At 40.9% G+C, this 26,184-nt stretch overlaps 1 protein-coding gene across 3 annotated transcripts in view; it reads left to right on the top strand.

The window, feature by feature from the left end:
• LOC111655937 (RNA-binding motif, single-stranded-interacting protein 3) overlaps window positions 1-26,184 on the top strand; it is a 112,996-nt gene that overhangs the window by 80,184 nt on the left and 6,628 nt on the right. For all 3 annotated transcript variants that reach the window (XM_023407505.2, XM_087174293.1, XM_023407504.2), the window contains exons 7-10: window positions 10,209-10,315; window positions 15,450-15,493; window positions 19,582-19,678; window positions 22,104-22,154. In XM_023407505.2, coding sequence (XP_023263273.1) covers window positions 10,209-10,315; window positions 15,450-15,493; window positions 19,582-19,678; window positions 22,104-22,154 — 299 coding nt within the window. The remainder of the gene's footprint in view (window positions 1-10,208; window positions 10,316-15,449; window positions 15,494-19,581; window positions 19,679-22,103; window positions 22,155-26,184) is intronic.

Here is a 26,184-nt window from a genome sequence, read left to right on the forward strand (position 1 = left end):
CCAAGGAGGAAAAAAAAAAAGATACATTGTTGTCTTTCGGTTCTGGTCCGGTTTGTTTTCACACTGATTTATAACATTCAAAGTGTAAACATAAAGTTGTAAGGACTGACAGTTAACCTGTGCGTTGAGCATTTTTGGTAACTTTACTCCTATCAATCCTAACACCAATCTTCTCTGGTGTTCACAAAGAGCTCATGAAGAACAAAATGATTATGAATATGATTAGTTGAGGAACTGGACCTTGTATGTTATACATAGTGATGGGAGGATAGTGTGTAAGGGAGGACAGTGTGTGGTCCTTTTATGGGGGACCTGCTGAAATCCATGGAGTAAGACAAAAACTCAAGACTGTTTGAACTCTGTTTCACTTTCTGATTGAATGGAAATCCCCACACTTGCTTTTGATGTGCATAGGTATTACCATGGTTACCAAAGGATCTTGAATAAATAGACCTAAAGGCTCTACATTAATGCAGATTGCTTAGAAAATCGCTTTCGCAACCCCTCTTAATCAGCAGATGATTTAGCTTTTGAATTCACATTAAAACCACATATCTTCTAACAGAAAATCTTGTGGTTGGTCCATTTAGCTTTCACTCCATAAACGATCCACACCAGTATCTGCCTGGAAGCGGTTGTTTAGTTTGATTGACAACTTCCACACCAGGCCAAATGAACCGCACCAAATGGGCAAATGCAGTTTGATTGAACTGAACCAAAGATTTGGTGTGCAAGCACCTTAAGAGTCAAATTGGTCACTTTTAGCCATGCAATTCCCCCCTTTTTCACATGTAAATAAATCCTTAGACGAATAATAAGTAATTTGCAGTTAGGATTTATTTCGGTTTTATTCCCATTTATTATTAAGAATTTATTTTATTTCCCCTTTATGTCTAATTTGTTTTCTCTTCAGTTATTCTGTCTCTCCCTGCACCACCTCTGTCCCACATATAATCTCTCTGCTGATTCTGCTTCACCCAATGGGCACGGCACCTTTCTTTTTCCTTCCCTCTGTAACTTTTTTGTCCAGTTTTTCTGTCTCTCTCCCCCACTATCTGATGAACTGTTGTAGCTTTGATATTTCTCTTTGTCCTGCCTTCCCCTAATGGGAAGACAAACGGAGGACAAGAATGAAAAGAGTGCAGATCTCCGAGAAGGCGCATTATCACTCTGTAGTTTCAATAATAATCAGGAGGCTTTTAAAAATGAGTGCAGCCTTATATGCCTGGTATGATCATGAGGCATTAAGCCCCCATTCATTGCAGCCATTCAAGTGGTTCAATACTTTCATAAATGGGAAATGAATTTTAGTTGATGTTCCTGATAATCGAGGAAAGAATTGAGCAAAGCTGTACTGAGCAAAAGATTGTGTAATTATATGGCAGGGCTGCACTTTCAGACTTGGTGTCAGCTTACATGTGTTATTTGGAGCCACTTATTCAACTCTCAAACATAGCTATGGGTGTTAAAATGCAATAATTCTGAAGCACTAAGCAAATCACATCAACACTGTCAAGTTCTTAAAATTGCAAAGACATTTGGTGCTATCTTCACATCATTTGGGGGAATTAATTTCCTAAATAAATGTGTAATTTCATCAATGCATTTTATTCCCACTTGTCTCAGAGCCAGTTCCTTTTGTGTTGCTTTAGGTTTATGATGAGAAAATGCAGTGAATGTAGTAAACTTCCTCTCCCTCGGGGATGCTCTGAGGGAATGGTTTGGTGAGTGATTGTCATTGTAAGGAAGAGCCAAATGAGAGGAAGACAGAGGGCGGAATCATCAGATTTCCTTTAAACTTATTAAGTGTAAATATCTTCTAACTCTCAGTTCTCCGTCTCAGCTCAGAGTCCTTAATGTTATGTTTATTGGAGCAGACATAGCTATTGAAATTTTAATGATATAGTGCTAACAGCAATATGAATAAACATTTTCTAATATATATTTTTAAATTCAGTAGCAAATAGTCAGTTTCCTCTCGTGTGTGATGCTTGAACAAGTAAGTAACCCTCCAGAGTGCATATTGTTCTGTCCCAGGGCTTTGAGCTCTTTGATGCTGGGCGTCTTAAACAAGAAAAAAAAAAAAGAAGGAGGATTTCATCCCATTCAGCCCAGCTGAGGGAGTCCTCATTTTGTCACATTTGGGGATTGGATCCCATTTTCCAACTGAATGATTTCCCATGTTGCTTGCTAATGGATTGGATTTTATTTTAAATGGGAATTTTCCCATTTGACGGATTGGGTCCCACTTATATGATACCCCCTCTCTTCCTACAGTGAAAACTGAAACTGTTGTGCCCTTTTAAGCTAAGAGTGCATACTGGTGTCTTGCTTAGAAGCATCAAAGCTAAGATCTACATGATTTTGTATATCTCCTGCACTTAACCAGGTGCAGCTTGTCTAATCTGAGTGTTTCTTCCGCCTCCATATTTTCTTTTACCTCTTGTTTCTTTTCATGTGCCCCTCTCACCAGCACTGAGATGGATATGTTTGTTTGCTCTGCAGGAGTTTTAACAGTTTCTATGCTGCTCCACTGTAGTTTGCAATATCCCGCAGTTCCAAGGAGTGGTAACAGTGTGTGTTCCACTTTTCATGGTACAAGCCATGCTACCTATGTCCTGTCAGTTAAACACAACACGCCACAGTTCGATAACTCCTGTTCAGATCAGTTAAGGTGAAGCTTCTTTTTTTTTTACCCCATAGCATTCACCTGTGTACACACACACACACACACATTCCGGCACACAACTACAAATCTGTGTTTCATTTTGTTGACATCTCTTGGAGTCTACACACCTATTTATGTCTTAGTTGCATTGCCTGTCGCTGTGGTAAACAGATGTCACAATTTTCTTTCCCCAAGAAAAACAAAGAAAGGACAAAAACAGGAATGGCACTATTCATTATTGAATCCACAAAGCAATGACATTTTGACAGATAAATTAAACAGATAAATCAACTACTGCAAGCCTTAGTTAATGAGTGCAAAAAATCTTGTAAAAAGTCCAGAGTTTGTGAACAAACCACATGTAGCTTTTGTCCAATAAAGTGTTCTCGTCTGTTCATTTAAATTACTTCCCTGTGTCAAGTTTCTTGGCAATGACTTACGTTGTTTAGTAGTATTGACCACTCGGAGACGCGTGCGAGGAAACACAAATACACACATCGTGTAGTAGCACAGTGTTTTTGTGGGTATTTTTATTTTTTGGTCTTTCGGTGTTTGAGTTCACACATTTTTCAGAGGGGTGAAACTCAGAAGCACCTTGTACAGCAAAGCAAAAACACAAAATTCGGATTCAGTTTGAAGCACTGGAAACTGGTGTGATGCATGATTTATCCATATTGCCATATTGGTGGAAAGACTTACAGGAAGAAAGATTGAAGGTTGAAAGATTAATATAGATAGACTTACAGTTTACAGAGAAATACATGGACCACATACCAAGAACACCCCACCTTCACTGCCATCCCTCCAAGTCATGGAAGCAAATGAGAAATTATTGGCAGAAAGGGGCTTTGTAAACCATAAAATCTGTATTTCATCCCTTTCCAAACCACCACAACCTACCTCAAATATGAATCTAATCGCCATAGAAAAGCTGAGCACTTGAAAATCTCCTGTTTCTCAGTGAGTCAGTTACAGATTTCTTAAATTCTTCCCACTTGTTTCATAAGAATGAGAGTAACATCGTCATGAATAACAAGCCTATTGCATGATCAAGTCTGACTGCCGAGTGAACATGAAGAAAAATTAGGCACAGTCACTGGTTGGCAGCTTTTCCTCTTCTCAGTGTGAGTCTCCACGCTGACTACTTGTGTTATGGTGAAACGCCACTATAATATGATCCACTAAGGAGACAGTTCTGCCCCTATTCATTTTCCATGAGACTTGAGGAGTCGTTTTCACAGTGCAGGAGTTTGCTCTACCTGTCGGGACAACTGGGAAGAAAAACACAGCCTGGAGAAAGAAGGGCAACATTGTTTTGCTTGGGGCTACAAAGATCAATTTATGTGTGACTTTAGCGATTGTTAGCAATCATTTCTCCTCATTCGATTTGGATTGAATTTAATGTCTTCAACTCTGTGTCCTGTTTACTCGAATTTTACATCTCTCTGAACTCTTTAGATAGCCAAATATTTTGCTCTGGCAAAGTTAATTAACTTGACATGTCCGAAAGTGACCCATTTTAGAGGGCAGGCACAGCTGTACCCAAATTCATCATGAATCCATCACTTTATGTTACAGAGACGCAAGAGCGAGAACAGCAGGGGTCAAAGTGACAATTAAAAATGTTCTTCCTGTTAAAGCCCTCTTGTGACATGCAACAGATTGTAGAACTGTGAAGCAAGCTCAATAATTAATTTGATGCACCAGTTTGAGCAGTTTTTTTTTTTTTCGACAGGTAATCTTGTCTCTGGATGTTTGACTGCTGTCGTTGCTTCCTGATTGTGTGGTGACCGAGTTCGCCTCTTAATAATAAATAACATTCATTATCGTTGAAATCATCTTCAGTATTTATGGCCTGTCTCTGTGGTTGAGGATGAATATAAAGTGAAGTGCAGAGTGTATTGCAGGGTTGTTGTTTTTTTTTCTTTTTCTCTGTCAGAGAAATGCACGATATCACGACTGTGCCACCACAGGCGTCACCTGAAGCTAATACAAGTGATGTTACACTTGTCTGTTTTTACATTGTAGCTACAATATGATGTGAATGAGATGATTTAACGCATTACTTTGGCTGTTACAATATTATTTATTTGTGTAGTGGTAAAATACAGATGAGCTTTTAGACAAATTCCAAAAATAACGGCTCTGTTGAATAGATTAATTTGCTTTTAATAAATGACTCAATAGACAAAATGCCTTCACAGATTGGTGGATTTTTTGCAGTGTATCGTTGTTCAACCTTTTGCTCATTATCCAATACTGATTAATTAATAGCTAGTTGCAATCGTTTCACTAGTTGTGCTCCACTGAAATCCTGGCTCGCAAAACCAATTGTGCAATATTGTGTAATTGGAGTGTCAGATATCATCTTCCTCTGAAGGTGAAAATTAGCAAGCAACACCAAACGAGCACTTCTCCTACAAGACATTTAGGTGTATTGACACTGTTTTCTTTCACTCAAACAGGAAGGCATTCACACACAAACTTTATATACTATATACTTCAAATGCACGCTCAAACCTAATTTTGTGTTACACCTACATTTTTTAGGTTGTTTGACTAAAATAATTTGATTCTTTTATTTCAGTGAGCTTGCTGTCATAACCTAGAGCTCAAACACTTAATCTACTCTATAGCCGATGTGTTGTTTTGGTGGGATTGTGAAATGCCATGACAGTATAATGTGACATGTCAGATTGAAATAATAATGGCATTAAACTCCAGGTATCTGAGAATGTAGCAGCATTGTGTGAATACGAATTATAGAAAAAAAAAGAAACGCATCTTTCTCCCATTAATAGGCCTGTCCACACTTCCTGCACAACCAAATACTGGACTCCTGCAGCAGCAGTCTTGTTGCCTAAGGTTGTCTTAGTGCGTCGGGATTCAAAATCCAGACAAACTAAGGCAACCAAAACATTATAACAATATTGATGTATGTCTGTGCGTTGGCGTGTTTGTGCATATAAACAGTGGCCCATAGCGCTCGGCCAGTGTTTAATGTCTGGAGCCATTTCACCAGCTCAGATATAAAAACATCTTACAGCAACAACAATGTTGTGTATGTGAGTTTTTATGTCTGTGTATGTGGAAGTGTGCTTCTATTGGGGATTATACAAAATGGCCTCTGTCCCTCCGGTTGTTGTTGCACTGTATGTAACAATCACAGCAACTCTACAGAAATACGCCTCTGAAATCAGGCTGCATGCTTTACTCAGAGGACGTTAATCTGAGCGACACCAGGGAAGGAATGGAGGAAAAGTACACAGACTAGATTTAGTCTGTCGTTCTTTGGCAGGCATCAATCACATCAAGGGACATTTTCTGCATTACTTTTATTTTCCTGTCTTAACATCACCTACCTGGTATTCTAACAATAATTGGGGCATTTTTCTAATCTCACATAAATCCAAAAACACAAACTTTTTTTTTTTTGCTGTCGATGTGAAAAGCCAGGAGAGTAAAAATAACAGATTTAATTCGAAACGCAGAGGCATCCTTTTCATGCAAATACCGAGGACAAACAGTTGTTTCAGATCAGCAAGAGTTTCTTCTGTCTTTGTGTGGTACTTTAGAGGAGACGCAGAGAAGAAAGTGTCCTGACTATAAACTTGACAAGTTGACAGCCAGCGACAATGTGGCTTTCACTGTTTGTCACGCCAGTAAAACAAAACAGCAACAACAGAGCTCAGACACTGCCTTTAAGCGTGTATCAAGAGTGTGTGTCTGTCCTCATGTTGCATGTTTTCTCGAAGCAGCGATCATTTGTCACACAAATACAGATGCATCAATAAGTGTTTAGCTTCACACCCATAAACCTGACAGTTCAATCCTGCCCATGTCATTCTCAAATGTGTCTTCTACCATAATCTGAAGCTAATCCTGTTCTGAATTGAAAATTAGAATTCACAACTTTTACATATGAATAATGTAGTCCTCTTTTCATTTCTTTATCAGCCTTTAATGGCACATATTGATTCAACCTACGATCAACTAATAGCTTTACATTTGCATTACAGTCACCACTTATCACAAGAGGTTTGGCCAAAGTCTCACAAATTACGAGTAATAACCCGTTTCCTCCGCGGGAAGTTTTCCAAAGACCCGGGGACTTTACCAGTGTTTCAACTGGAGGAAGCAGAGTCTAAATTTAATTCTTCTGACTTTAGTTCCTGGTGTCAAAAAGTCCCCACTCTGGGGGTTATACCTCCCAGTGGCCCAGGAACTATTTTGGTGGAGTTTGCATCGGTCAAACACAAGCCTTGTGACTGCTACAACGTCTGTACAGCAGGATGGCGGGTGAACGCGCAAAAAAAACAAACAAACAAACAAACAATATGTTTCACTGCCATCATGTGCTAACGTAAAATGAAATAACCATACAACTGTTGGACTTAGACTGTTTGGAAGACGGGTATCTCTGGAATTTGCATCCATTCATCTGAGCAAAGGTCAGGGTTGTGCAGCAGTGAATGTAAAGAACAGCACAATAACTTGGCTTATTATGTCATTTTAATTAGATATTTTATTAGAGTCTTGTCTCCATTATCAGACTAACTGCCTAATTGTCACAGTTCCTCTGATGCAGTGGAAATGGAAACAAGAATGCATAAGAGCAACTTGTACTTATTGAATTTTGGTCCTGTGGCTCCACCGTTCCTGGAACTATATAGGTTGGAATTGGCTATAATTTCAAACGTGAAAAGGGGCTGCTGAAGAACGACGGCTGCTGAAGAACAACGACCTAATTGAGTTTAAAACACTAGCAAACAAGCAGCACCAACAGATTTTTGAATACCCATCGGTTCCACTTTCCACAAACCCACTTTGATAAATCCCCTCAAGTGACCCATGATTCTTCATGACACTGCTTCCTCTCGGGTTTTGTTTTCCATCTTCTATCTTAAAAACAACCATTACCTGTGATGTAAATTGTCATCATGCACACACCTACACACACGACTGTTTACCAGATGTATAGGGATGCATGGAGCAGAGTGGGTGAAAGAGGGAGAGAGAAGGGGAGTGATTGAGAAAGATGAATAGCGAAAACGAGGGGATGATAACAGAGGCCCAGCCGTGTGGCCTGTTATTCAGATAGAAATCAAGTTAAAACTGCGTAATGACAAAGTACTGCTAAATGCAGTGTACTCATATGGGACTGTGAATCTCCGTCTTCTTACCTTTGGAGTGCCCATCCAGGCCCCAGGCATTCCTAATAGCTCGTCTCAACCTTGAGCTCTGAATGCTTTTCTCCGCTGAGAACACCTCTTCTCATTTTTCAGTTTACAGAGATGAAGGAACATTTTTCTGAAGTAGGCGAGGTAATTGCGTAGTTTATTTTGGCATTTATAACGTGTGAATCACTACCAGCATGATGATATCGCCTTTGCTAGTTCATTAAATTCTATGTCATCTAAGAATTTCTTTATTTCTAAGCTACATATTATCTGCAGTTTGAAATCATTGCCAGTTAAACAGGACAAGAGTGCCAGCTAATAGCATCTTTAAAGATGCAGCCAGTGACTCAAACATGCCTTGGTGGATGTTTTAAAGTAAGAAGTGAGAGGCATTGCATAAAAGTAGGTGGCTTTTTCGATTTCAGGGTCAAAAGGTGTCTGACTCAGAACATCGACAGAGCACTTGTTGGTGTTCCACTGCTGCAAGGACAGTTTAGGGCTTAATAATTTCAGTATCTTAAATAGCATTTAATGCCCTTGTATTTTAACATCTCCAGTTTATGTGGTTGTCAGTTATAAATATTTGTCTTCTGAATCTAATTCATTTGTTGTTCAGTCCCAGGAGGGAGGCTGAACTCAAAAGAAGACATGAAATAAGTGCTTGATTTTCCAACCAGTCATCCAAATCGTACAAAGAAATAATCGTTTGTCCCCTAGACTGACACATAGCAGTGTTTTCTGAACTTAAACCCTCAGCAGGAGGACGACATTTGTCCGTGTCTTTCAAAACTATTACAAATCACTGTTGAAAAATCAATCTGTTGTATGAAGTGACAGTGCCATGGCTAAGCTTCGGTTAGGTTTGGATAAAATAAATTCTCTGTTAAGGTTCGAAAAACTTGAGCTTGAGTTGAAATGAGTACTTTGCTAAGGTTAGCGACCTTTGTCATCATGTTTGCAACAACAAACATTTAGTTAATGTCAGGGAATGATAGTGGTCTGGCTTTAGACTGACCGGTGGCTGGAAACAGGAAGTAAACAGCGGTCTCCCATGTTAAAATTTGCAGATTTTGACGCTCTGTAACAGCATCATCTGATTTCCTCCTCTGCTCTCGTCATAATTACTGGAAAGCAAAGGGACTTGAACGTAAAAACATACATTGAAACTATTTTATACATTGATAATAACATTAATGCACTATTATATTTTCTTCTTTTCAAACTTTAATTTTATAACACATCCCAGGCAGTCCTCATAATTTGGTAACTGTTTTAAAAGCCATAATATCTGAGGGTAGTATGTACTTTCATCCAGGGTAGAAAGGTTATTCAGCATTTTTGAAGTTCATTCAGTTATTTCTGTAGTTTATCATCTTTATCTGTCTCTAATCTGTTCACTATGTTTATGCCGATAACAGCGCTGGTTCTGACTTTAGTGGGTATACATGTGTATGTTTTTGTGTGTGCATGTGGATGAACAATAACTCCAAAATCCAAGAAATACACCCTGTGGTCAGAGATCACATAAAACAGAAGACAGCCGGTCGCTTCATAAGCCATCAAGTGTCTTATCTGAGTGTCCTGGCTCATGTCAGGGTCTGACTTTTTATTGTATTTGTTGAGTCATGCTGAAGCGTTTCCCAGAAATATAGACCATTATTCACGCTCTCTCGCTTTCGAACTAATTCTAAAGATACGCCTTTAAAATAAAATAAATTGATAACAGAACAAAGCCTTTTTTTTTTTCTTTTGGAGAACCCTGCTCCAATCCAACTACTTCCCACTATTTCACAAGCCTGTGGGGTATTTGAGGCAGAAGCCTATCAGGATGTAGTTGGAGTTTGGTGAACTTTTGTGTGGGAGGTCACACTCAGCTAATCCTATTTGTAATCAAGGCTTTCTTCTTTCTCTGGTCCAAGAAAAGGACCATGTTGTCTTTGGAGCAATCACAACCGCAGTCTATTGCCCGGGGGTCAAGCTGTGTGGAGTTATTTAGCGTATTAAGTATGCGTGTTCGGTTTGTCGTTTGAACCACGCTCACCATGCTTTGATGATTAGCCCATGGCGTTGTTTCCACGTCAAGGCTGCTTTTGTTCGACGCACAGTTGTAGGACTTGTAGAGATGGTGCGATAACTGCTGTTGTTTAGATGTTTGGATTAGAGGTGGAAGAGATAAATGTAAAACTGAAGTGCTGTTTTCAGGTCCAGTTGATTCATGTTATGTTTTAGTTTAAGCCACAGCATAACACCCTGTCTTTAAATCTTATCTTTGAAATGTAACTCCTAACTACATACAGGAAATTTCACATTTTCTTGCTATTAAGACGGTCATCCCTCTCTCTGTCTGTTTTTCTCTGTAGCCCCTGCAGAGCCGTTGCTGTGCAAGTTTGCTGATGGAGGCCAGAAAAAGAGGCAGACCCAGGTCAAGTATCCCCAGAATGGCAGACCATGGACACGGGAAGGAGAGGTAAAGCTTATTTAATCATCAAACAAAGCTCACCAGTACCCATCATGAAAGATTCCCTTCATCAGCCACTGCGGCATTTTCTTAAAACACAAGTGGAAAAGCCAATTGTAACACAAGAACCATGTCTTTCAATCAGTTTGTTACAACGTAATCCCTTTTACCCTCTGCCACTGTAAAAGAAAGCAACATAGGATTTTCCTCTGGCAGAGTTATTCTGCTGCAGACGTTTCCTAAATCAACAATAGCCTCTCGCTTCTCACAGTCAGAATGAGTACAGTGTGTCTACTTAGAGGCTTTTTAGGAGGAAATACTGAAGTTAACAAAACCACAATTGGTATTATTCTAACTTAGTTACAAGTATGAGTCGAGTCTATCCACAAACCTCTTTTAAACCTTTTCCTACTCAGCTTTCTAGCAAAAGCATAACACTAATCTTATCATAATAGAAATGAGAGTGAAATACTGTTGCACACAGTACAATAGATTGCACTGTAGCATTTCACAGCTGCTTCACAGGAAACATTACAAAAGGTCCAACAAGTCATTTTTCTCATACATTTTAAATATCTAGCTGATGTTCCCTTTGACATCCGTTTCTTTTTCACATTTTATGACAGAGTATAAAACCTGAAAAGCATGACAGGCCCCCCTGCCGGGTCATTATCAGCTTTCATTTCCAATAACTGTACTGTAGGCAGAATTAGAGATGATGCTGTCAATGTGAAAGCGGGCATATATAAAAGTTATTAAATTTAAAATACAAGGTTATTCCAAGACCCCAATGCCAAGTTGTTTTTTCTTTTGTTGAAACTCCCACTCTCAGTCTGTCATCTTCATGAGAAATGAAACCTCTCCCAGCAGACTGAAAGCAGATTGACTGTTGCACAATGCTGCGAGTTCAGAAGTTGTGAGTGTCGATACCAAAGCTTTAATTTACAGAACAAGGGAAAGTGAATAATAATGTCGCCACCCACACACTGAGTACAGTTTTAAACAGTTTCCCAACATTGACATTATATGGAGGTTGGGAAAGAGCAGCGTGGTGAAGTGAAATGAAATGGAACTGGGCTGAAACAACTGTGCGCTGAAACAAGAGCCGCCACAACAAAAACAGGATGCAACAGTGTATGTGTTTCATTTTTGTGTGTGGCTATGTTCAGCAGGCATAGATTGCACTTTTATTTATTTTTTTATATTTTTTTTTTAAGAGAGAGCAAAAAAGGACAAATCACACCAAAGCTTAGTTAACACCAGAGGCCTTGGTGTTAGCGGTTCTTTGTGTCCTGTTGTCAACATTTGTGAATTGTCAGCTGTACTTAAAATAAATGATCCGTGCTTTCAGTGGGATTCCTCACACATTTGTCAGTGGCCCAAGTCCTGACAAGCCCCACTTGGCGTTGTAGAGGAAAAGCATCCCTTCAGAGGTTTATGCATTTGTCAGAGCCAAGTCTCCGAGTCCAGGCAGACTAATAGAGACGTCTGGCCGGGGAGGTGCTTTAAAGGGCCTCACCGCGTCCTCACACTCTATCAGCCGACTCTAATCTCCCACAACCACTCACTACTAAATGAATCTGGCCTTGGGACTATGACATGGGCACATATATCGCACAAGATCACTCACACATGTAACATTTGTGCGGAGAAGCGCACTTAAGATAAACATGGGCGGATTATGAGACAGCGGGCTCCCTGGGTACAGCCTGTGTAGGCCCCTCACCCCCCCCCCTACATAAGACCAGGACACCCGGAGGGGGGGGGGTTGCATTCTTTGTACTTGGTATTTCTTTCAACTACAAACGTTTTGCATCTTTGTAGTTCTCTTGTGTCTCTTTGTAGTCATCTGTGTTGTATTTTGTGTCTTTTTGTAGTTGATTTGTGTCTCTTTGTAGTTGATTAGTGTCTCTTTGCTGAAATGATAACCATCACAGCTAATTGAGGCTCTGGTCCAGGAGCCCCCCTGAAGGTGTCCTGATGTGTCTGCATGTGTTTCGCATACACACATTCGTGGACTAATGCTGGTGTTGTGCAGCAGTTGAAGAATCTTGTCCAGTTTTTTGCTGTTAGATGGAGGAAACTTAGAGGATAAGATGCAAACATCAAGATGCTTCACAGAGCTGATCTCTTCTAGCTCTGGCTCAGAAATCAGGGACCCAGCAGTGAATACAAATTTTGCTCAAGGTGAAAGGTAGAATTCTTGTGTATGTGTGATATAAATTTTGCCTGCTTTAAATCAGTTGTTTGTTTGATGGCTGGTATGAAAATGAATCTTGGGCTTTGGACTGATTCATTTTTGCTATTTAATGTCATCAATGTCTGGCACTCCTTTTTATTGCTTCTACAGTCTATAGCCCCCTTGTCCTGGCTGGGAACAGTGTTTGGGGAAAAACCAAACATCTTAGCAGAGTTCAGCATCAGGGCACACTTTCAACTGGAGAGACGAGCCTTGTGTGGAATATAGAACACGCACAGATGACTTTTGGAAGGCCACAGAAGAGGAGGGGGGAAGCAATGACGTAGGGAAAGACGGAGAAGGAAAAAAATAAAAGATTAGAGGACTAAAAACACAATTGATACTTAAAGTTTGTTCCAACATTGCCGAGAGGCAGTTAAGTGGATGAAGCTTTTCATTCATTTGCACATGACAGAGGAAGTGAAGCACAGATAGAAAACATTCAAAGAGAAAAGTGTCACTTAATGATGAACACTTGACTTAATAGGGACAACATTTTAAAGGAGAGGGGGAGGGACGTGGAGAATACTCAGGCAACTAAAATACACTCTTGTAGCTTTGAGTTGACTTTTCTCTCACACTGGGATTATGCAGCTGGAGTGGAAAACCTGTCCTAATTCATTAGTGCTGTGTACTGTATTAATAATTGAGCCCTGTGATTAGTGGAGATTGATATAGAAAAATTACAGTATGGTGTCCGCTTGTTGTTCCGTGAGCAGCACTTCCTGTAGTCGTGGTGCTGAAAACCGGATCACTGTATTCAGCAAATATTTACAATTGGCTCCCAAACTGTCAGAATCCCCTTTTTTTTCTTTTTTTTTCTCGAAAAAGCTTCAGTGAGATGAAGTTTGTGCTTGTTTTGATTAACTGAGTACTTTTGGTGGCTTTTTGGCAACTGTTAAGTTCCCTGACAGATAATACAGATGTTTGCTGTGACAACAAGCTCCGACTGCGTGTGTGACAGCTCAGACAGGCTGATTTCAAAACTTAACAGGAATTTCAATTTCTCTCATTTTCCTCCAGATCGTCTCCTTTCTGCTCCTTTGTGCGTTCACAAAGCCATACAGTTGGGAATAACTGACTAATTTTCACTCAATATGAAACATTTTCAAGCAGATGTGCTGTCACCTTAGATCATGGTGCCCATTGTGGATTTATGTCTGTTTCTCTCTATGTGGGTCTTTCTATTGACTTTGGGTGCTCCACATTGTTAAATGCAAGTGGAGCGAGCAGCAACATTTACCACATTTGTTTTGAAAAGAGATGTTTGTGGTGTTTGTTTCACTGAGGACATTTCTATGTAGATATTTCTTATTCGTTTTTGTATCATGATCATCAAGCTTGTTTGTATTTTGATGAATTATGTTCTGTTATATTTTTTTAAACCAAAATGTTTTCAGTCTTACTCAGTTTAAAATATTGCAAGTGCATTGAACCGGGAGCTTGTTGTGTTGTTACATATCATATCACTCAAACTCTCAAGACTATAATGGTCATCCCGCAGTGGTAATATCAGTCAAAGTGCATCGCGCAAGTGCATTTAGGGCATGTCCATAGCATTTTCGCTATTTTAATGGTGGAAAAAAATGGTTGTTGCACAAGGAGCATGGTTCACATCGGTTGTTCTTTGTCTCATCATCTTAATTGATTAAGGGAGTATTTTGGAAGTAACATGCAATAAATCAATCCATGTCCAAGTGCCATCTCCCATTCCCTTTAAAGGCCAGGTGCGCTGGCACCTTTGCAGATTGCTATTATAATGGTGCAATGCTTCACATAGAATTAGATTCTATTCATTACTTATTGTGACTGGCCATTGAGCCCAGTACTGGCACACACACGCAGCAGCTCAAAAAAGGGGCAAGAAAAGACTGAGTGAATAAATGTGCTGTGCACAGTTCCACAAATCACAACGTGAGACATCTTTTATGTTATATTATGAGAAGTGTAAATAAATCTTTGGTTCATTATGAAACTGTGGTGGGATAAATTTAGTTTAGGTGATGAATGGGAAAAGCTGTGGCAGATTTACCAGGTAGTAAGAAAGAACGCTTCTCTGCAGAGCCTCATTTATGTCCATGAGACATCCATGACGCATGGCAATATTATGCCTTACACAATATGCCACGAAGAATTCCCCGGCCTTCTGAGGCTGTATTGTAATGTTCCACCTGATCTATCCAAACATCTGAAACTCATTTTCAGCACACTCTGCTTGTGCATTACAGTGCATGCGTGTTGAGCACCCGCCTATGTAGGCACACATTACAATTTATTATTTACTATCATCATGCACCCTTAAAATAATGCACCATTGACTCCACACCAGGTTTTCATTGGTCAATCGCTTTCCGCTGCCTCAAGATAGCAATGCACCAACTGTACGCCTGACCACACCTCATTTTAAGACCAACATGCCCAATGACAACGTGCGTCGGTCTGAAACTAGTAAGATAGAGCCCTGTGTCTATGTTTATTGCTGAACATGACACATAGTTTTAAAGCTCACACACAATCATGCAGAATCATTTTGTTCTTCATAAGTGCTTTTAACTGGCTCATTTCAGATTTCTGGCCCACTGAGGACATCATGCGTTGTTCTTTATTTAGCAGCTCATTTGTTTATCTTGGGGAATTTTAAGAGAAAGTGTGTGTCTTCAGTGTTTATTCTACATCATGAGTCACTTTCCCTCTTCACTGTGTCTCCCTCTCTCAATTCATTACCTTTATTGGCTTGACCATTTGTCATAATATAACTAAAGCAGTTATTAATCTCAGTTGACACCACCAAATAACAGTTTACACATCAAAATCTTAATGAGAGTGAGCACAAATCCTTCAAAAGACACATGAAGTATTTGAAACCTTAAGTGTATTTCTTTCTGTCTTTATCTCTTTCTCCAGAGTGGTATGGCGTTGACGTATGATCCCACTGCAATGCAGAACGGGTAGGTGGAAAGTTTTCTTCACAGACTTACAAACCGAACTTTCGATGTGCGCAAACTTTACTTATGATTCACATTCCCCACCAGGTATTTGTAAAGCAAACATGCTGCAGCGTCAGTCCCGACATCAGCACCTGCACATGAGCCTTTACAAAACTGGCACATACTCTTGCAAACCTGCACAGATGCACATATGTATCAGCCATCCATCAGCGCTCATATCCACATGAGCACTTGCATGCAAATGAGAAGACAACACATGTGCACACACCTGAAATAGACACAGGACACACAGGTCGTTAACACACACACACACACATACACACACACACCCACACACCCACACACACCTCTCCCTCTGTCTTTCCTGCTCTCACCCTCATTCTCACATCTGACTGATGCAGATTGAGCATTTATTTATGCACCTATGCATACAAGCTGTCAGACATGTAGGTTTTGATTGCAGACAGGGAAGTTGGGTGGTGTTGCAGTGCCGCTGTAAGACTTTCGTCAGCCGAGGCTATCTGCAGTGCTCCCAGGCTGAATGCAGAGAGCCGAGTGTCTGCCTGTTTCAGGGGGAAATTGGAGATCGGTCCTGTCTGCTAGGAATGCTGCTGGTGATGCGATCCCAGGAGACGCTTCCCTCCAGCTCTGTGTTTCTCCTCTCCTCCTCGTCCTCCTCTTTGCATCTCCACTCTCCCTTTTTCCCCATCTTTCTTGCTCTTGTCCTGTTGTACATTCACCTTTCTTCATATCACCTTTAAACCAGTCCATCTGCTCATCTGACCTTATCCTACATTCTTTCAACCGTTTTCAACTATTTCTTCTCTTCCCCTCCTTCTTTGCATTGTTGTCTTGTTTAGCTCCTTTCCCCATTCTAATCCCTACTCTCCATTTCCAAGCATCTGCTTTACTTTTGGTCATCTCTGGTGTGTCTGTGCATGTGTGCGTGCTCGTGCATGCATAAATGCATGCTCACACGCGAGCATCTGTGCACTTGCGGTGCTTAAGCCCTCTCCAACCTCTCTTCCGAGGTCATCAGAGCTCCTTCCGGCGAAGCACTAAATGACTGTGAAATGCTAATGCAGCTAATTAGAGAGGCGAAAAGCAGGGAGGGAATGGGCTGAATAAAAAGGGAGGGCCGGGTGGGGTCAAGAGGAGGGCAAAGGCAAAAATAAAGTCAGCCCAAGGAGAGGGGAAGGGTATGAATCAATTACAGGTTTGTGAGTCTGTCCAAGCTTGAGGACGACTGGTGTTTAGGGTCTGATGCCAATCCGATGTTATTGGAAACATGTGCTCCAACCGGCCAGACTGCTTTGGCTTATAGCCTGTCCTCTCTGTATCAGAGAAACACAATGTTCGCTTTCTCCGGGGGCTGTTTTTCTCGATCTCCCGCCTCCTATCTGGTCAGTCTCTTTTCCTCTTGTTTCTCCATCCTTCTCCCTTTCTCCCCGCCTCTGTTCTTACCCCTCTTCCTCAGACTGCATATCTGCTCTGTCTTCCTTCTGCCTCTCCTGCCCACATACACGTATACAGTACATTTTAGCATGCTCGCCCACATTTCTCCGCTGAAAAGTCACTAAGGTCGGCAGTAAATCATTTGCTAATTTTTCAGGGCAAACTCCTGACAGTGCGGCTAGGTCACACCGGGGATTCACAGAGAGGTTTTAAATTCAATCCCATCTTAATGTTCTCTTCGCAATTACATGTTTAGTGTATTGTTTAAACAGCCACGCTGGAGTCCCTATTGACAACACGCTGCTCAAGGCTAATAGCCTCCATCAATAACCTTGGATCTGTCCTCTATCTACTATTTCTCCCTCTCAATACACATCACTCTAATGAAAAATACAATAAACACAATCAGAGCGCCATATTGAATAACCCTGTTGCATTCGCTCATTTGTATTCATCAGTGACAGTAATACACTATCTCTAATGCAAGTCATACATTAATTGTACAGTCAAAAAGATGGATCCACATGGCTGTATGATCAGCGAAGGAGTTTTTTTTCCTGTCACTGATCATCACATGTTTTAGTTCTTACTCTAACTTAGATCTATATCTGTCCAGTCCTTTCAATCCAAGTCATGTCAATAGTTGAGATATATCCGTAAATGCAAATGTACCGTGCTGTAGCTCAAAGAAATCAATGCCAGTACAGAATATTTGTGTAACTGAGAATACGGCCGGTTTCCTTTGAGTCTATATTTACAGGGAAATCTAAGGAGACGTTAAGGTAAGCCAGAGTTTAAAGGTGCAAGAGGAAAATTTAAGAAAATCTATGTCCCTTCAAGGAGGTATGGGGAAAATCTAAGTGAGTTGAGCCAGTATCAACACACCTACAGTGAGATAAAACACACAATCAACCTGCGCATGAACCAGAGCTGAAACTTGGCAAGAGAAAATATATATTACTAGTACTTCATGGGATTTCTTTTTCTGGTTCCAAAAAAAGTGAAACCACGCTATAACCGTTGCAACTCTACTCTTTATGTACAACTACTTTGGCTCCAACACACCAAGGAGAGCATAAAAATCCAGCAGGGAGGCTGGAGCTATGTGAAACACAATCAGGCTCTGGAGCTTATCGCAGGCAGTTGGAAACCACCTGCATCCAAAAGGCACGGACTGCAAAGAGTTTAAAAATATCTGAGGGTTTGCATCTCGCAGCTGAGATTCAAAACTGCTCGCGCTATCACTGGCCGAACAAATATAATGTGAAACAGAAAGTGCAATAACAGAACAGGTGGGCACCGCAAGAACCCATTTCACCATGAAATGAGATGTGTGCTTGTGTCACAGTGGAGCAGCACCGATTCATCTACGTTTTCCTGTCTTTGGCTGGTTTCTGAGCCCCACTGTCATCTCTGTATGTTGTTTATTCTATTATAAATAATAGACAGCCACAAGAATACAATTTCTAAAAGATTAAATAATATATTTGTCAGGGGTAGTTTGGAGTAACCTTTAAAAGTAAGGCAAAGGTGGTTAAGTACTTTTCTCCTCCAATTAAGCGACACTTGATTTGTGGCAAGTACCTTTTTATACAGTCATGGCTGTTGGAGATAGATAGGGGAGGGCTCCTCTCTCTGTCTCTGCCTCTCTCTCTCTCCCTCTCTTCCTGTCTCTCTCTCCCTCCACTCCCATGCCCCATTATTCAGTCAATAGACACTTGGGGATCGATCGGGCACAGCAACACGGCCTGGCGGATGAAACATGTCCTCTCTAGGTACACAATGATAAATAAAGCACCGCAAGCCACAGTATTCTACCGCTGTAGGGCTGAGGGGGTGAAACGGAGAGGAAAAAAATAGATGGAGCAAAATCAGAAGGGCAAACAAAGGTATAGGAGGAGAAGTAAACAGAGTATAAAATGCAGATGTTACAGGTGCAGCCTCCCCTTCGAAGTGGAATATGAGTAGGTGGGAACATAAAAGGCAATACTGAAATATTTCACCCACTCACACATTAAGGTGATAATTCATTATTATGCAAAGCAGTGGAGCAGACTCCCTTGTAACATGATGTGCACTCCGGTGCAGTGTCAAGTCTCATTCTAAGACGTCTTTGATGGTGTGGCGCAGAGTGAAGCTGCAATATTTATTGTTTCCAAGACAGCCTTGATGATGCCTGATCCATTTCGTCAGGTGGTATCTTGAAGTGTGGTTGAAGACAAAGAGGTACAAAAGGTTCATTTTCAACTTTTACATGTGGCTACGTCTGTAGAGCTAACGCTATGTGTGCAGAGAAGCCTCTTGACTGACGTTACATTTATATTAACATAAAAGGTGGTTCAGCATGCTCTTGGTTCAGTTTTATCCCATTTACATTAAAATTAAACATTTTCTTGGGGCGTTGTGTGGCGTAGCGGTCTAAGCTAGGCGCCCCATGTGTAGCGGCTACAGTCCTCGCTGCAGTCGGCCCCGGGTCGAGTCCCGCATCGGACAGCCTTTGCTGCATGTCATTCCCCTTCTCTCTGCCTCCCCATTTCCTGTCTCTCTACTGTACTATCGAATAAAGGCATAAAAAAGTCCAAAAAATATACTTAAAAAAAAAATTAAACATTTTCTTGTTTTCCCCTCCATAGGTTTTACTCTTCACCATACAGCATCTCCACCAATCGGATGATTGCACAGACGTCAATCACACCCTTCATCGCTGCCTCTCCTGTCTCCACATATCAGGTGGGTGGACCCTGTCTGAGGCGTACTGGGTGAGGTCGAGCCTTGGGGAGGGGGCCCTTTAAGAGCTTTTGTATCGCTCCAGAAAATGACATGGGCCACTTCAAACAGGCAGTTGGGAAATTGGCAGTCTAATAAAGGATAGGAGTTGTATGAATAACTAATTCTAAATTTGGTCCAAGGCACCGTTGAAAATCACCCCACTCAAGTCCCAGCTTCTGATGTGCTTCTCGATTTTGTTAGCTTGCTCAGATTTAGCAAAGGAGCTAATGTTCTCAGTCAGACAGAGCTCCAACATGGTGTCCCATGAGCATACAGCACAACCTGGTAGCACTCTGTTAGCTTTTTGAGTGAAGTTAACAGTTGGTTGTAAAGTATAAGTCTGTTGATATTCTATATTTTTCTCACAGTCAACAAATCCCATGAACAGATCAAAACAAACCATGAATTGATCCGACTAACACGTATTGGCTACAGCCAAAGCTTGATATATCTTATTCTATTCCACTGCCATAGAGCTCCATTGTTGTTAACACTGTTAAAACACATTAGTGAGTCACACTGTTGCACTGGATGACACATTCCTTCATTACCATGAACACTGTAGTTCATCTTTTCGTCAGCGTCACATGCACTGTCCTGCTGCTGTGAATATCTACTACAGTACAAGTAAAGTAAGTAAACTTTATTTGTACAGCACCTTTGACAGATACAAAATCACAAACCGCTTTACATCAATAAAAAAGTACAAATGTTCCAGACACAGACAAGTGAAAAGGCAAATAAAAAGCAATAAAATAAAATGGAGCAGCTCTTCAGACAGACTAACCAAAAGCCTTTCTTTCTTTTTAAAGACGTTTTCAGCTGCTTCATAGAGATTTCACAGGAGTTTAGGGATCATAATGATAAGGGGAGAGCATACAAAATGGGGGAAGTGAAATTCTCAAAGTGTTAAGTGACAGACAAACACATTGTTGATTTTTATCTTTTCATGGGATGTGCTGAGAGTAAGAAAAGTATAAACAGCTGCCTCATCCTGTGTGAAGTTAACAGCTCTGTAACCTTGCATGGGACGAGAGCTTTTGAAATATGTAATGAATATTTCAAATGGTCCCGTCCACTTTAGTTCTGGTTCATGGTTTATGAATTTCATTTTTTTTTTTTTTTTTTTTCGAATGTGGATTTACAGGTCAAGGAAGTAGAGTTTGTCTTTTCTCAGGAAAGACTTCAACACACACATTTAGTTAATAGTTCCCTCCATTGCAGTTCTTAGTCTAGCAATGATAAAACATAGGCTTATATTGCAGCACTCCTCCCATCGATCACTTTCATTCTTAGACACAAATCCTCCTTTTGTCTGTCTCTCTCTGTTCCCATGTGTCGCATTCTCTCTCCTCCACACAAACACACACACACACACACACACACACACACACACACACACACACCATACCAACTCATGTCAAAGCTAGTTTTTGTCAATGTAGCTTTGGTTCTTTGAGAGGTTCTTTGATTGACTTGACTTGGACTTTAAAACAAACAGCAGTCCTCCCCCACAGGTTTCCTCCAGCGCTGCTGTAAATGAGAGAGGCAAATGCAAACACACACCTTCAACAGTGCACAATTACACACTGAGACACAATCACATCCTGCTTTTTGAGGGAAACACAAGAAGAAATTAACCTGCCTTGCGTTACTTTAACTCCCTATAGACAGATAAGCGAACACATACATGCACTCATATGATTACTATATACGCGAATACAATACCTTACGTGCGACAAAGGGGCCTCCGGGGACTTGTTTCTCCTCATGTTAGGGCTGGGCAGTGGGCAGCAGGAGGAGATGAAAGTGGTATTTTGTGGCCAAGACAGACTTTGATGATGAAACCTCCTCTGTGAAGCAGTAATTATTAGACTGTATTGCTCTCTGTGGTCTTCATATCCTCTTATAATTACAACATAACATACTGTATAGTGGACCCTCGGTTACCGCTGTAATATTCTTTAAGACACACTGCCGCAGGGACTGAGGCTCTGAAATGGGCTTGTAAAGACTTGAGCTAATGATTAATTTTCTCTCTTCTCCTCTTTGGTTTTCTCATTTTCGCTCCCTTCCTGTCATTCTCTCACAATTGTCCTTCTTTATGTTCTCTCTTCCGCAATTCTTTACCCACTTACAACAATCTTCTTTTTGATCTTCCCTTTTCTCTCATCTCCTCCTGACCTCCCTCCTGCATTCTCCTACTCTTGCCCATCCTCTCCTCCTTTAATTACTTTATTTTTCTTATCCTTCCTTTCTTTCTACCCTGCATCTTTCTTATTTCTATTTCCTTCGTCATCTCTGATCATACTGTCGTCACCTCTACCTTTGCTATATCTTTTATTTCTCTTCTCTTCTCTTCTCTTCTCTTCTCTTCTGTCCCCAGGTCCAGAGTACATCTTGGATGCCACATCAACAGTATGTTATGCAACCTACAGTAAGTTTTTTGTCATTTGTTATCTTGATCCCAGTGGAGTAATTTTCTCCATGTTTGTCACTGTCTACCTTTTACATTGCAGTCCTACCTGTCATCCCTGTATAAGCATGTCTCAATATGTGTCCCTCAGGCACCTCTCAGTCTGATAATCTCAACACATTCCAGATATTTCACAGCAATGCTCATTTCAGAAAGACCGGTGATAAATGTGAAGGTCTGTCGTATTGGCAGCCCCAGGATTTATGAAAAGGTCTTGTTTGAACTATAATGCTCAAACAATAATTGCATTTAATTGTAAACAGTATTTAATGTAAAATGATAAATCGCTACAAATCACCAAAATTGCAACAACAAAAAAAAGAGCCAAATAATGAAAGAAAAATGAGACACAGTTTCCAACAAGTGCGGCAGTCTATGAGAGCCAAACCCCGGTCAGACCAGAAAAAACTCCTTCCCTGCATCTGAGTCCTGCTCTGCTGAATCAGCCTGAGAGTAACCTCCTTAAAGGGCTCAGCGGAGCCAAGTCGGAAATCCATAATAAAAGGTTGCTCCCTGCTGGACTGAAATGAAACTGCAGGTACAGAAACCCGACTCCCACAATTGCAGTGGTAAATATAATACTGATATTAAAGTCAGTTTAAACTGGTAACTATTAATCAGATTTATACAGTTATACAAAGATATCAACAGAAACATGTAGACACAACAGAATGCAGTGTAACACTGTGTAACACAGTGTAACACAGTACTACAGAACAATCAGGATGCTTCCTGTCTGGCTGCATACCAGGACATTTCTGTCTGATGATCTGTGATCTGAAGGATTCAAACTGTCTGAGCTCAGTCCAAGCACACACACACACACACACACACACACACACACACACATCCATTTCTCTCACACACATGTGCACACCACTGTGATTGAAAAGCAAAACTGTGTTAAAACACACCCACACACATAATTGCACATATAGTCACATATATTGACTGTGCGTGTAGGTGCACAGGTAACATACACTTTAGATTCACTCATCTACAGATTCTCTTTATTCTCCTCCCATGCTTTCTCACACACAAACATAACCCTCTTTTAGCCAGAGACTGTATTCAGCTGTAGGAACAACCTCCACAAATGTTGCTTTGAGCCTCAAGTCTGAACTGATAGACTTTACAGTAACTGACCCTCCCAAACATATAGAGCAATATCTCTACACGTTCATGCAATCCAGGGACAGAGTCATGGATTTACCTTTGCATTCTGTAAAAGTGTTTCTTTAACTGGTGGGAAGGACTGAGGGATATTTTACATTGTCTCACAGGTTATAAACTTGATAACTGTAACTGGGTTCTCAGTACATCAGGGCCAATAGAAAAAGAAGTGATAGATAATATAGATTCATGTTGGGGCCATACAGGGACTCTGAAAGTGCATCAGATGAAAATAAACCTTAATCACCTCTTAAACATTTATTCAGTAGTAGTTCATAGTTCCACCGGTTTTGCTCGGGAACTGTCTATGTTAATAATTTTAAAATGAAGGAAAAAAATGTTAAACTAGCCTGTTACACATGCATTAGATTTTTTTATACCCCTGGGTTTTAATTACACACCTGTTCTGAAAATATCCTGTTCTTAGACAGGGTTCATATGAAGAGGAAAGGGAAAAAAATCTTTCAGACACAGCACATTATCTGGGCAGTAAAGCCATCCGATGACGACACTGTCTCATCCAGTTTTTATGTAATGGAAGAATAAGATTTACAGTACAGCATGCTCCTGCACTATCAGTGTTTTTCTAGAAAATAAAGTTGGCTCCTCTCACAAAGAGATGACTGTCAAGACAGATTTTATCATCCAGATTTGTATCTGTAATCGTGTGAGTGAGTTGGTTTCTTGCCAACAACCGCAGACTATTTTACACCTTGAAAATTTAGCTCTGCCTCATTGAAATTGTCGACTTTAGGGGGTTGGAAGATAGAGACAGCTCAGGTATGTCAGCTATATCAGCCATGCACTGAGGAGCTGAAGCAGGAACTGAAGCAAATGCTGCCTAACACAATAGTTAAACTAGTTCCAAATTCCTCCTCTCTGTCGTTCTCTCTTCCTATCTGTCGTCTTCTTTGTGTCTATCTGCCAACTGCTAAAAACATTCTGTTGTCATGTCTGATTAAAATTATGTCTGTGGGAGAGGATAATACCCTTCTGTAAATGTGTTTTCAAACAAATGTCCCATCTAATTATCTGGCAGGCCGCTTGATATGACTTCCTCAGACTTGGGAAAAGACAGAGAGAGAGAGAGAGAGAGAGAGAGAAGAAAGAATGAGGGATTGGAGAAGGAGAAAATAAATAAACTGCCTGCATTTGACAGAGAAAGGACAGGGAAGAGAGGCAGGCGCGGGGAGAGGAGAGGAAAGAAGGGATTACAAAGAATAAATTGAGAACAAAGAAGAGAAAACAACTGCTGCAAAAGCATGTCTGGGCTGTGCGTGCCTGTTCCCCAGCCTTGTCTCTGCATAGTCAAAATCCCTGTTAGACAACAAAGGCGAAGGCTAGTCATTGTATTTCCTGGATACAGAGGAGCTTGGCAAATTAAAGCTGCGTCAGGGAGGGAGACTGGGAGAGACACAGCGGCTTAATTCTGTTCCTATGGCAGCAGAGTCTTCCTCACTGCTGTACCACGGCTAATGACTGGTAACTCCGATTAATGGTGTGCACTCATTGACACATTTAGGTTGATGCACACGAGCGAGCCTGTGTTAATCACTCAGTCAACAGTCCATCATACAGGTAGAGATTTTTTTTATTTTTTTTTACCTGCTTGTGCTACCAAACTTGTGAGGTTGGCTATTGTGTATCACTGACAAACCCATAGAGTTTCACAGATACACACTGTAGACACGGGTGCTTAAGAAATGAATGACCCTAATTAAAAGGTTAGAATGAGTGAAGTGAAAACAGTGCTAAGTGCTGTTTTTGTTCCTCAGGAATAAAGAAGGGACACATACGTGCACTCATCTATATTTACACACAGACACAGGCAAATTAATTTGGATGCGCGCACACACACACACACACACACACACACGAAAACACCTATACACACAGTGGAGTGCCTTAAGGACTGTGTGTTTCCGAGTCTTGGTGGAATGCCCAGATTACTTGAACTCCCTGTCTTTACATCTTAATTAGTGAGAGGATGTCTTTGTGCATAATTACTCACAAATCCCCCTACAGGAAATGAATGCATTACCCTAACCACGCATAGCAAGAAAGACATGGAAGGCGGCTTATTGGGGAGGGCTGTAATGAGACATCCAAAGAATTGGGATTTCAGATCTTCCTGAGTTAAATTGCCATGTTAAACCCATTTTAGGAGACAAAGGAGGTGAAGAATGTGTCGGAAGAAAGCACAGTTCAGTACATATCTCAGCCTGTAAATGTTGCACAATACTCACTTTGTGTCTTTTTTTTTAATGCCAAGATCCTGCGGTTGCAGAACTGTCAGCCGTGCATGCATGTGGGTGCACGAATAGAGTTTACAACTCAGTGATACCTTTCTTTTTCCTTCTTTCAGTGTTGTAATATCCTGTGGGTTTTTGTGGGTAAAAAAAATAAATAAATAAAGGTGAGACAGAGAGAAAAGGTGTGGTTTCAGGATGGGAAGTTATCTCAGTAGAATAATACAAACATCTGCTTTTCAGAGCACATCACCTGCAAGAGAACAAATAATGGCCGTTCACATCATTTGCGTGCTCACACGCGGCGCTCCCCTCACACCAGCAGCAGCAGTTAGTGGTTTACTCGATAAACGGGTGTCATTATCACTAATACTGTGTATTTGATGCTGCACGGTGCCTGCAGCATTCTGTTAGTCAGCTTCAATTCTCTACTGGAAAAATGACAGCAAAAGAAGGAGAGGAGAGGAAGGGGGGGTGGGGGGTGAGTGAGTGAGTGAGAGAACGAGCGAGTTCAAAGTTGAAGCAGATCTTGTGTTTGTCTCTCTCCTGTCCTGGGGGGGGGGGGGGAA

The sequence above is a fragment of the Seriola lalandi genome, unplaced genomic scaffold (assembly GCF_002814215.2).
Source record: "Seriola lalandi dorsalis isolate HSWRI2012SDOR001 ecotype SW California unplaced genomic scaffold, Sedor1 jcf7180002054336, whole genome shotgun sequence".
Classification (NCBI taxonomy): Eukaryota; Metazoa; Chordata; class Actinopteri; order Carangiformes; family Carangidae; genus Seriola; species Seriola lalandi.